The sequence below is a fragment of the Branchiostoma belcheri genome, unplaced genomic scaffold, assembly GCF_001625305.1.
Source record: "Branchiostoma belcheri isolate BF01 breed outbred unplaced genomic scaffold, Haploidv18h27 scaffold101, whole genome shotgun sequence".
Classification (NCBI taxonomy): Eukaryota; Metazoa; Chordata; class Leptocardii; order Amphioxiformes; family Branchiostomatidae; genus Branchiostoma; species Branchiostoma belcheri.
In genome coordinates this window covers 157,209-169,735 of record NW_017802392.1, presented here as the reverse complement: position 1 = coordinate 169,735, position 12,527 = coordinate 157,209, and the positions used below count along the sequence as shown (strand labels likewise).

Below are 12,527 nucleotides of genomic sequence, written 5' to 3'. Positions count from 1 at the left end.
ACCAACAGGTACCTGCAAGTGAGAAGGAAGCACTGTACAGAATCCCACACCTTTAAGCACATCTTTAAGAATACTTAAGGTACAGGTGAGAGAAGAAACGGAACATTTATGCATTGCTTAATGGATTTTGTGAAGTGCCATAGACTGTCAAGAGTGTATCAATAATAATAATAATAATAATAATAATAATAATACCTTAGAAACGCGGCGACGAACTCGGACGTTGTTGCAGTGGTTTTCTCCGGTTGTGTAGCCCCAGTCGTGGGTCACTTCTCCCTCCTCGTCACCAACTACATGTGGTGGGACGGTTGGGACCTCGGTGGTACTGTTGGCGCCTTCCTTGTGATTCTGATGGACACGGAACCGCTTCCAGCCTTCAGAACGGAAAGTCTCCGTCTGGTTGTCAGGAATTCGAACTCGGGCATTCTCTGTGTGGCCTGCCGGAGGAGTCATGCCAACGGGTACCTGCAATTCAGTAATACTATAAGGACTGTATAAAATCCCATCTTTAATCACATCTTAACGGATATGTAAAGGTACAGGTGAGAGAAGAAACGGAGCCTTTATGTATTGTTAAACGGATTTAAAGCGAAGTGTCGTAGACGGTCAAGAATGTGTCAATGATGATAATAATAATACCTTGGAAACGCGGCGGCGAACTCGGACGTTGTTGCAGTGGTTTTCTCCGGTTGTGTAGCCCCAGTCGTGGGCCACTTCTGCCTCCTCGTCACCAACTACATGTGGTGGGACGGTTGGGACCTCTTCAGCGGTACTATTAACGCCATCCGTGAGATTCTGCTCGACACGGAACCGCTTCCAGCCTTCAGAACGGAAAGTCTCCGTCTGGTTGTCAGGAACTCGGGCATTCTCTGCGTGGCCTGTCGGAGGAGTCATGCCAACGGGTACCTGAAATTCAGTAATACTATAAGCACTGTATAAAATCCCATCTTTAATCACATCTTAACGGATATGTAAAGGTACAGGTGAGAGAAGAAACGGAGCCTTTATGTATTGTTAAACGGATTTAAAGTGAAGTTTCGTAGACGGTCAAGAATGTATCAATGATGATAATAATAATACCTTGGAAACGCGGCGACGAACTCGGACGTTGTTGCAGTGGTTTTCTCCGGTTGTGTAGCCCCAGTCGTGGCCCACTTCTTCTCCCTCCTCGTCACCAACTACATGTGGTGGGACGGTTGGGACCTCGGTGGTACTGTTGGCGCCGTCCGTATGATTCTGCTCGACACGGAACCGCTTTCAGCCTTCAGAACGGAAAGTCTCCGTCTGGTTGTCAGGGACTCGGGCATTCTCTGTGTGGTCTGTCGGAGGAGTCATGCCAACGAGTACCTGCAATTCAGTAATACTATAAGCACTGTATAAAATCCCATCTTTAATCACATCTTAAAGGATATGTAAAGGTACAGGTGAGAGAAGAAACGGAGCCTTTATGTATTGTTTAACGGATTTAAAGTGAAGTGTCGTAGACGGTCAAGAGTGTATCAGTGATAATAATAATAATAATAATAATAATAATAATACCTTGGAAACGCGGCCGCGAACTCTGACGTTGTTGCAGTGGTTTTCTCCGGTTGTGTAGCCCCAGTCGTGGGTCACTTCTTCTCCCTCCTCGTCACCAACTACATGTGGTGGGGCGGTTGGGGCCTCGGTGGTACTGTTGACGCCTTCCGTGTAATTCTGCTCGACACGGAACCGCTTCCAGCCTTCAGAACGGAAAGTCTCCATCTGGTTGTCAGGAACTCGGGCATTCTCTGTGTGGCCTGTCGGAGGAGTCATGCCAACGGGTACCTGCAAGTGAGTACGTATACAAAGTGTCAGAGAGTGTATATTTACAATAATAATTAAATTGCAAAACTATACCCGAAGGGTAATTCAAAAGAAACAGAACAAAAGAAAGCGAACACTAAATGGCTTTCTCCAAAAAGTTTTGTGCATTTCTTTAAGATATTGACTTAATGATAAAATAGGTTTTTCTGACTTCTAAATGCCGTATACGTTTGCACACATTTACTTTGCGTTATTTTTAAGAAAATACAATTTGCAACATCTGATTTTTTACTGAAAGGTATTTGTTATGTATTACTAATGGTGTCTGTAGTTTAAATGAACAACAAACCTTCATTTTGTGTGATTCAAAAATGCTTCCAAGGAAACCTTCACGTTTCCCTACAAAGCCGACAAAATGTATGACCTGGATATAACAAGTAAATCAAAATTGTTTTCTTACCATGGCATCGGGGATCAGAGGGGCATCAGTGGAGGCCATGCCGTCCGGACCGTTGTGAATTTTAGCGTCGTTTTCAACGAAGTCGCGCGGCTTCACCCGGACTCCTGTCCATCCGCTGTATACGTACGGGGAGAGACCTTCTGAATCTCCGCTTCCTGCTTGGTCGTCTCCCTTGCTCCCGTACGGGGGAAGGTTGATGGTAGGCTTATCCTCACCAGTATTGGAGAGGGACTGTGCGGTCATAACCACACCAGCAATCTAAGGGTGAAAAGATTCATGGTCAGAATAAGGGCCTAGGCCTGTGTGGCGTTAAAGCTTTTGACTCGGAAATAACGCTGAATCACTATAACTTCTTTTGAGATGTCAAAAAAAATAAGGCAGATTATATGTAGTATACGATATACAAGAAAAGCCTAGACGTATCATTTTGAATTCGTCATTATATTGTTTACACATCTTAATTAGAGTAAACGTTGTTTAAAGCCCATCTAGTAATGTTGCCCCTACTTTACTTGAGTGGCAGCGAGTTTAACTCTACAGTAGTTCTAACTAGAGAAAACGAGTTTTTGAACATCTAAATCCTTGAAAGAAGACCAGAGTGACTATCTGGAAGCTCTAGGAGAGAAGTATTTCTTGTGTTGGAACAAAGTTAAGTTTTGAATTTAAACATGTAACTACTAATTAACACAGATGAACTTTCATGACCTAAATCATAAATTGTTTTGGCAGAAAACTTACCGAAGTCACAGCAACGAGTATTAACACGGTGATCGCGGCGGCTTTCAAGAACCGCAGACGTCCACTCTTCTGGTCAGCATGTGTGTCTGAGGGAGGGCAGCGCGGGAAGGTTACCGCCCGGGACCGCGCGCGGGACCGCCGGTGCCTTCGCCGGCCACGTCGTCTCGACATATCGTCTGTCAAATCTGAACTAAGGACAGGAGCAGCGAAAATGTGCGACCGTCGCTTGGAACAGCCAACTGGTAACTGTAAACAGTTTTCGTCGAACGCCGTTGCTAGTCTGGAACACCGGGAGTTTTTACGTTCTGGAACAACTTTTCGAACCGCGGATCGTTGTCCTCAGTTGAACTTTAGTGTAACGGGTCACATTGTCCTTTGACTGTTCTTAATAGTAGGAAAACACAACCGTACGCCTCGGAACGCCATACTTTGTACATTTTGTAACAACGACCGTGTAGAAAATGTTAATTCTGTATTAGAGTGTACGATATACTTATACATGGACATACATAATTCTATTGTCGGTGCCCTAAATCTAGATACACGATGTAAACAGCTACTGAAGCCTTGTATATGTTCTATTCGTTGTAAACGATAGATATATATAGTGTAGCAGAACTTTAGGTTAGTTGTTTTGCTTCTTCGACGTTGACTCCTTTTAGTTAATGTAATTACCTTCGCCAAGAAGGCTATGTTTTCAGAGGCGTTCGTGTGTCTGTCTGTCTGTCTGTGAACACGATAACTTGAGAAGGCTCAAATGGATTTTCATATTTGGTAAGTGGGTAGGTCTTGATACGACCTCGAAATGACAAGATTTTGGGCCTCCTAGCGGCTTCTAATGGTACTGCAGCTGAACTTCGGGTTTTGATATTTCGTGATCTGGACGTGCTAGGGTCACGAAATTTAGATGGTAGGTAGGTCTTGTGCTGGGGAAGAAGTGACGTAGGTGTGGGTCCCCTAGCGGCTTGCTCAGGAACTGCAGGGACATTTCTTTGAAAATATTCAAAAGAGTATAACTCAAGAATCGGTTGACGGATCGTCATGATTTTTGGTATGTAGGTAGTTTAAGTGACGCTTGACATAATTACGCGACAATTATGCAAATCTGGATGTAATTTGCATAATTAATGAGGAAATTCCATAAATCAGCTGCATTACATTTTAGGACTATTCAAGCTTGTGACATATGTAATTGAGAGCGAGAAAAAACACAAGCAGATATTCATTATGTAAATTAACACTTAATTTGCATAATTGATGAGAAAATGTTATAATTCCATAATAGTAACTGCCTAGTTTTAAATCAACCTCATTGTCGTTCCGACCCAACCTGACCGACCCCTTTGACATCATTATTGCACACCACGCAGCACTGACCTCTAGCGATATTTTACTAAAGTGCAGGCTTGCTGTAGCTGGAGATCAAAATGGCGGCCCCCATAGTGAGTTTTTCGCGAAATGCAGCTTTTATACGAGGCTGTTCGCAGCTCTGTCGGCGTACAAAAAGACCGTTATCTAGAACAGCCTGCTTTTCAAAGTGTTCAAAAAGGTCAGTGTATTTTCTGGGGACATTACATGTCATGACATAGCAGCGTAAATTATGATTTTAATACAAGGCCCTGTATATAGGGGGAGGGGCGATCAATATATACTTACACAAGCACGTTACATTAAATGACCTAAATGATATGGATAAATAGAATGTGAAATTCGGTAAAAAGAAAATATCACTCCTTTCTGGCCTTTAGTAAGTAAGTTAGGGTCATATATTTTAAGTTACATGGGAGTATGTAGAAGAAATCATCACTCCAGAGAGTGACGAAAACAGTGACACATGTAGAAAGAAGTTCTGGAAGTTTATTAAACATCAGCGTACTGACCATTCTGGAATTGCACCACTGAAAGACAAAGGTAGACTTATCACTGATCCACAGCAAAAAGCAGAACTTCTAAATGCACAGTTCCACTCCGTGTTCACACGTGAGACTCCAGCAATACCTACTCGACGTGGTAGGAAGACCAAACCCATGCCTAAAAATTAGTATCCACAAACAAGGAGTTCTGAAATTACTACAAAAACCTTAATCCAACAAAAGCTGCTGGCCCTGATGGCCTTAGTCCAAAAATCTTTAAAGAACTCTCTGAACAGCTAGCTGATCCCTTGACACGAATATTTAAAAAATCACTCTTAACAAGTAAAATCCCCGATGACTGGAAGCACGCAAACGTGACTCCGATCTTTAAAAGGCCAAAGGTACGATAAAGCAAACTACAGACCTATTAGCTTAACCTGTATTGCTTCTAAGTTAATGGAACATGTTATTTGTAGTAGCCTGATGAAGCATGCGGAACAGCATGATCTCTTCTATCAGCTACAAAACGGTTTTCGACCCGGAAGGTCATGTGAGACACAGCTTCTGGAAAAAAGTGAAAGTGAAAGTGAAAGTGATCTCGATCCAGTTTAGCTCATTGAAGAGCTAATCTTCCACTGGTCGTGACAGAGAAGACAGACGCTATGTACAGTATTTACAGGTTCATTGTACCGGGGAAATTCCCCTAGCTCTTTTCGACAAGCACAATGAACAGTGGACCACGGTTAACGTCCCGTCCGAAGGACTGCGACCCTAAACAGTAGCGTGCATGTCGGGTGAGCGACATCAGCCGGGATTCGAACTCCCAACCTCTTAGTCCAGAGGCAGGATCGCTAACCACTGGACTACGCAGGCTACTGGTACTTGTTCATGACATTGTAAACAACATGCAGGAAGGTCTCCAGACAGATGTCTGTGTGCTTGATTTCTCTAAAGCCTTCGATAAGGTAGGCCACAAACGACTCATCCGGAAGCTTCAGTGGTACGGCATTGAACCTCAGACCAGGAACTGGATAGAAGACTTCCTTCATTGTCGTACCCAGTCAGTGGTCATCGAGGGGGTGACTTCTAGCAAATTGGATGTCATTTCAGGGGTCCCACAGGGTTCGGTGCTCGGACCTTGCCTGTTTTTGTATTACATAAATGATATCACTGAAAACTTACACTCTACAGCTCGCTTATTTGCGGACGATACCATGATTTACATGACGGTCTCATGCCAGGGTGATTCACTGAAACTCCAGAACGACCTTGATACTTTGGCAGAGTGGGGGGAAAAGTGGGCTATGGAGTTCCACCCTGACAAGTGTGAAGTGCTCAGCATCACCAGAAAGAGAGCTCCCATTGTCTACGACTACTCCCTGCATGGGCATATTCTCAAACATGTCAGCTTTGTCAAATATCTTGGTGTCCTTATATCTGGAGATTTACGATGGGACCTTCATATAGATCACGTATCCTCAAAAGCCAACAATACCGTTAATTTCCTGAGACGCAATATTAACATTGCAAATCCACAGGTCAAAGCCCGGGCTTACAAAACCCTAGTGCGCCCAATACTTGAGTATTGTCAGACGGTATGGGATCCTTATACCCAAAGTAATATAAGGAACCTGGAGGCTGTCCAAAGAAGGGCAGCGCGTTTTGCCCTCCGCCGCTACAGACGGCAGTCTAGTGTGTCTAACATGTTAGTCACACTTGACTGGCCTTTGCTCGTAGAAAGGAGGCGAAACGCCCGCTTACAGATGTTCTATAAGATCACAAATAACATTGTAGCTATGCACATGCCGCTAGCAAGCAAGGGGCTACGAGCTCCCTCTCGCACTGAAAACAGCTTAGCCCTCCACCCTCCAAGCTCACGAGCTGACTATCACCTAAATTCCTTCTTCTCTAAAACTGTTAGAGAATGGAACCGCCTACCAGATAGTGTGGTTAAAGCAAAGTCACTGCAGGCATTTAAAAATGCCATTCACACCTTGTAACCCCAAACAAGAGTCACGGGTACTCACCGCCACCCAGCTGGCGGACAGGGAGTGGCGCCCCTGCCCACTGAGGAGCTTGTAGTCTGTAGCCAACAGACTACAACAACATATATACACACATTATATACACAATACAAAATAAGAGCGACACCCCAAATCCAAACCAAAAACCCCTACCCCTCACCGTGCCGGAGCCCTCAACTTATTGAGGTTGTGCACGTACGGGAAAGAAGAAGAACATGTAATTTCCTATGTTTGTATATTTTTGTATGTAACGTTATATGTAATTGTTGAATCAAGGAGGGGTTGAATTAAGGTCTCAAGAATAATAGTATACAATGCCATATTTTGTATCGATCCCTATTGGAAAATCTCAATAAATAAATAAATAACGTTAAATAAATAAACAAACACAAACACCTGTTGTTACAGTCTGTCCACGTCCGTGCCAGTCCGACATGACTATGACCTGGTGGTGATAGGCGGGGGTTCAGGAGGACTAGCCTGTTCTAAAGAGGCTGCCCAGCTGGGAGCCCGTGTCCTGGTGCTGGACTATGTGGACCCCTCCCCCCGGGGCAGTCGCTGGGGACTGGGGGGGTGCTGCGTTAACGTCGGCTGTATCCCAAAAAAACTGATGCACCACGCCGCGCTGCTGGGGCACGCCATACACGACGCAAAGTAAGGAGTGTGCTTTAGGCCACACCAATTTAATTTCTCGGTTAACGGATTTTTCTAGAAAAATAATGGAGCGGGCGGGCAAAAAAGTAAATAAATAAAAACAGGTCTACATGTAGGTATCCTATTATGGCCCAAAATGGTACGATAGGAGCCATGAAGTCAACACACCAGGCTGGTTCAAAATTAAAACAATGAATTTTGAACTTTTAATGATACCATTGCATTGAAAGATGGAGTAACTATAACAAATAGGATGAAAAGGACTGTTTTCAAGTGGTCATGGCAAAATATGAGCATTTTGCAGGTGATTTTGAATTTTTATTTTTATTTGCAAATCAGAAAAAAATTAAGCAGGCGAATCCGTTAACCAAGAAATTAAATTGGTGTGGCCTTATCCAGAACTATTTATAACAAGAATTCGTAGATCTCATACCTCCATGAAATATATGAGTTTTTGTAAATGTTTTTTTATTTGTCTCATTGACTATGGAAATAAGGTCGTAATTAGCATAATCTACTTTAATTTATGGTTTTCTAAATTCAAATGACAATATTTTAGTGTAAAATTCCTCTCCTTTGTCATGATTCATTCCAACATGTCTTCATTAATTATGCAAATGACACCCATACTAGTATTTGACCTTGACCTTCGTTTTCCTAAGACTTACCAGCATACCAAATATCATCATAATCTATAAGGCGTTCTGAAGTTATGCTGACTACAAATGTGCGGAAACGGAAACACACATATACTAAAGTACATGTACACACACACACACACACACACACACACAGACATACATGTACACACAGACATACACAGACGCACCAAAAACAATACCTCCATTTTTCATGCAGGTAACGTTAATTATTTATTTATTCAAAATTGTAACAATACAAGGAGTGCACTAGACAACAAGTATGCTGACAGCGTACACACCTACACATAATAAACAAATACAAACATTTCCCTCTCTAAAAACTATTATCTTTAAAGGCTATATTTACTCTCTATATTATATATAACTGTTAACTGTTGTTATATTTTCAGGAAGTACGGCTGGAATGTGCATGTTGATCCCACCATAGACTGGTCGACCCTCACAACAGTCGTGCAGCAGCATGTCAAGTCACTCAACTGGGGACACAGGGTGCAGCTAAAGGACAAACAGGTCAGGCCAGAAACATCATCATTGATATTTATTTATTACTTTAGGCCACACCAATTCAATTGGATGTTTCTCGGATTTTTTCAGAAAAAATATGAAGCGACAGGGCGAAAAAAAAAAAACAGGCCAAGGCACTACAATATGAGCCATGAAGTGAACATACCAGGCTGGTTAATAAATTATTAAAACAATATTATATAGATTTTGAACTTAAATGAAATAAAATTGCATTGTTACATTGAAAATGAAATAAAATTGCATTGTTAGGCCACACCAATTTAATTTCTTGGTTAACGGATTCGCCGCTTCAATTTTTTCTGATTTGCAAATAAAAATAAAAATCCAGAATCAACTGCAAAATGCTCATATTTTGCCCTGAACAGTTGAAAACAGTCCTTTTCATCCTACTTGTTACAGTTATTCCATCTTTCAATGCATTGGTATCATTAAAAGTTCAAAAGTCATTGTTTGAATTTTGAACCAGCCTGGTGTGTTGACTTCATGGCTCCTATCGTACCATTTTGAGCCATAATAGGATGCCTAGGCCTGTTTTTATTTTTATTTTTTTCGCCCACCCGCTCCATTATTTTTCTAGAAAAATCCATTAACCAAGAAATTGGTGTGACCTTATGCATTTTGATTGTCTTTTGTTACATTGTATGTTTCCTATGATTTATAAGAGCTGGCAATGTACAAAATCCAGATCATCACTGTTGCAGGCTTCTTACAGATTTATCGGTTTTAAATCTGTGAATTCCAATTAATAGTTGAATAAGAAACTAGAGTTCTGCGATTACATACAGTACCTCCATGACATGTTCACTAAACAGTACTTTCGTAAATCTTATGCATGGTGATGCTCACCTGTCATTTGCGATTATGCAAATTATAAGAGCATTTGCATAGGTGCTCAACCCTTCCAATCCACAGACACGCCGTACACACTGTGTCTGAACGTAGTTACTCAAAGAACAGAAAGTAATGATAAAACAATAAAGTAAGAATAAACAGAAACCTGTCCGCCTCGGACAGTGAGTTTAGCACTAAGGACAGAGCCAGCATTGTATCAGTTGATCATATTCTCCACCCAATGACAGGATTATCTTAAGAAATAAGGCCATTCTAGCTTTTCCTCGTAGATTATATCATACAAATAAGGTCCTAATTAGTGATGTTCACCTTGACTTAGCTTCCAACTATGGCAAGTATTTTCCCAGCAGTTATGACTATGAAATTGTAGCAATTTCACATTAACTACATGTGTATGCAAAGGAGGTCGCCATTTACATAATTAATATCTGCCAATGTTCCTGTCATTCTTAATTATACGTGTTAATCATTGTTAATTATAAGTGTTTTATAGGCTAATGTCGAGCACTACGGATTTATAGAATTTCCTCATTAGTTATGCAAATTAGATCCTGATTTGCATAATTGTAATTCAAATATGTCAAACATAACTTAAGCTACCTTCATACCAAAAATTACAATGATCCATCAACCAGTTTGTTAGTTATCCTCTCTCAAAGATTTTAAAACAGACCATTCTGCAGTTCCAGAACAAGCTGCTAGGGGGCCCAAACTCATGTGACTTCTTTCCGGGCTCAAGAGCTACTTACGATCCCAAATTGATGACCCTATAGTATGTTCAAATTGCAAGATATCAAAACTGGAAGTTGCACTGCAGTATCAAGAAAAGCCACTAGGGGACCCAAAATCCTTTCCTGTTTTTGTCACACCCTACCAACGCATCAAGTATAAACCAATCCATCCAGGCCTTCTTGAGTGTTATCTTGTCGACTGATAGAATGACAGACAGAGTGACAAACGCAACTGAAAATATAATCTCCATGACGTGTCATGGAGGTTAGATAAATGAATGAGGAGTTTCTTGTGAAAGGTTCAAAGAATTATTCATGAGTTTTTAATGAATAAACAAGGGTTCAAACAAACAAATATTGCCTTTTAGGTGGACTATCAGAATGCAAAGGGTTCTTTAGTTGATGCCCACACTGTGAGAATGCTGTCAGCCAGTGGACAGGAGACAACAGTGACAGGCAATAACATCGTACTGGCAGTGGGAGGCAGGCCCAAGTACCCAGACATCCCAGGTCAGGGGAGCTTTTATGTATCATATAATTAGGCCATGTTGATTTGATTATGTGGATGGCATCCACGTGCACATGAATTTTTGGCTGTTTCCAAAAAAAAAAGTTTTGAACCATGCTGTAAATCATACAAAACAGTTGCAAAATAAGAAAATATATACCGTATATTGCAAAAAAAAAAATCGGAAAATCATCCATATATTAATCAAATCAACATGGCCTTACAACCAAGTCAAATTCAAGTACATATTGACATGTGACAATGTAACCCATGCATTGTACATATACACACATTCAGTTCAATTCAGTGATTTGTTACTCATGAAGGAGGTCATGACCTCCGGACGGAGTATTGTGGGCAGTTGGTTTTTCGTGTTCGCAGCTAGAACACGGGGTTCTCTTTGTTTAATCGGTAATTTTATATGCTGTCTGCGGGCATGCCCGTGATAATGCACGCATTTTATTTTTTGCCGTAGCTGTTTCTGCGGTCAATGTAGTATTTCAGATGCACCCCTACATTTTTTGGTATGGTCCAGAAAAACCCATTGTTTGGAATAGCGGGGGGGTGTTTCCTTCAGGCAGATGTTTGCAGGGGTTCATTGATGGGCTACTGTTACTGAGTATATGGACTGCGCTAATATTGCTGACTGGTTTTCGGCTTGGCCTGAGTCACGCTTTACTGATACCACAACTGTTGGCCATTATGCAACTGTTAACTGTCGGGCAACTGTTTCAGATTATTTGCTTATGATATAAAGAACTCCTTATTCAAGTGGTATAGCAGGAACGGTAAGACGGTGGGGCTGTCTTTGTTACTTACCAAGTGACACTACCATGATAGTCCGATCATTATAGAAGAACTTTATTGCACGACAATTGTACAGGGTACATTGTATGGCAAATACTAGTAGGTAACAATAAGTAGCATAGTAAAATAGATAGGTATAGAATAAAACTTAACAACTTATATATAGAAAAGAAATAATCAAAAGTTAGCTTAGGCTTTACAATCAGGCAGAGTTATCTATGGGTACATTTGACAGCAAATCAGTATTCTTTCTAACTGCCTTGTTACTTTGCCTTTGGAATACCCCTCCCCCCAGAAAAGTTAAGTTATAATAGATGTGTCCTTCCCTCCACCTGTCATAAATTGTTATGGGAACTTTCTGTCTGCATGAAACCTAAACATACTAGATATGTAGATACACTGTGTACATTCCACCTGTCCTCCTTGCCATGACCAGTGAAAGGCTAGAACAAAACAGTCTTTTATGTATTTACCTATTTATGGGTTCACCACACCACGAAGTGGTGGTGAACCCATATTGCTTTTTCTGATGTTTCTTCTCCTCCTTCTCCTCCTCCTCCTCCTCCTCCTGCCATATCTTTAAATTGATTCAACTCCTTCATTTTTGGGCGAAATTACCTGTAATTTCGTATAGAGGTAGAGTGGGTAAATACCCTTAGGCGTTTTTAAATTTTTTTGATACAAGCTTTTACAATCGTTTTATTTGCTTTTTAGTGGTCCCCATAGGAAAGTACTATGGGGGCGTACGCGCGTGACGTAATAAGAAAGGAATTCGGGGGAAGGCCCAAATATGGGCATACAAGCAGGTGTGGTCATGTTTGCAGATGTGGCTGTTGATTGGCTGTTGGCTAATTAATTTATTTACTACCATTTTCACGTACCAGCGCAGCTGGTCCACGCGGTCCATACTCTGATATTGGATACCGAT

At 41.4% G+C, this 12,527-nt stretch overlaps 1 protein-coding gene across 1 annotated transcript in view; it reads left to right on the top strand.

Annotated features, from left to right (window-relative positions):
* The first annotated feature begins 4,404 nt into the window (after positions 1 to 4,404).
* Positions 4,405 to 12,527, top strand: part of LOC109474259 (thioredoxin reductase 2, mitochondrial-like) — a 14,690-nt gene continuing 6,567 nt past the window's right edge. Inside the window, 4 exon segments of the mRNA XM_019774534.1 lie at positions 4,405 to 4,532; positions 7,269 to 7,514; positions 8,566 to 8,686; positions 10,653 to 10,794. Coding sequence (XP_019630093.1) covers positions 4,411 to 4,532; positions 7,269 to 7,514; positions 8,566 to 8,686; positions 10,653 to 10,794 — 631 coding nt within the window. The 5' untranslated portion in view covers positions 4,405 to 4,410.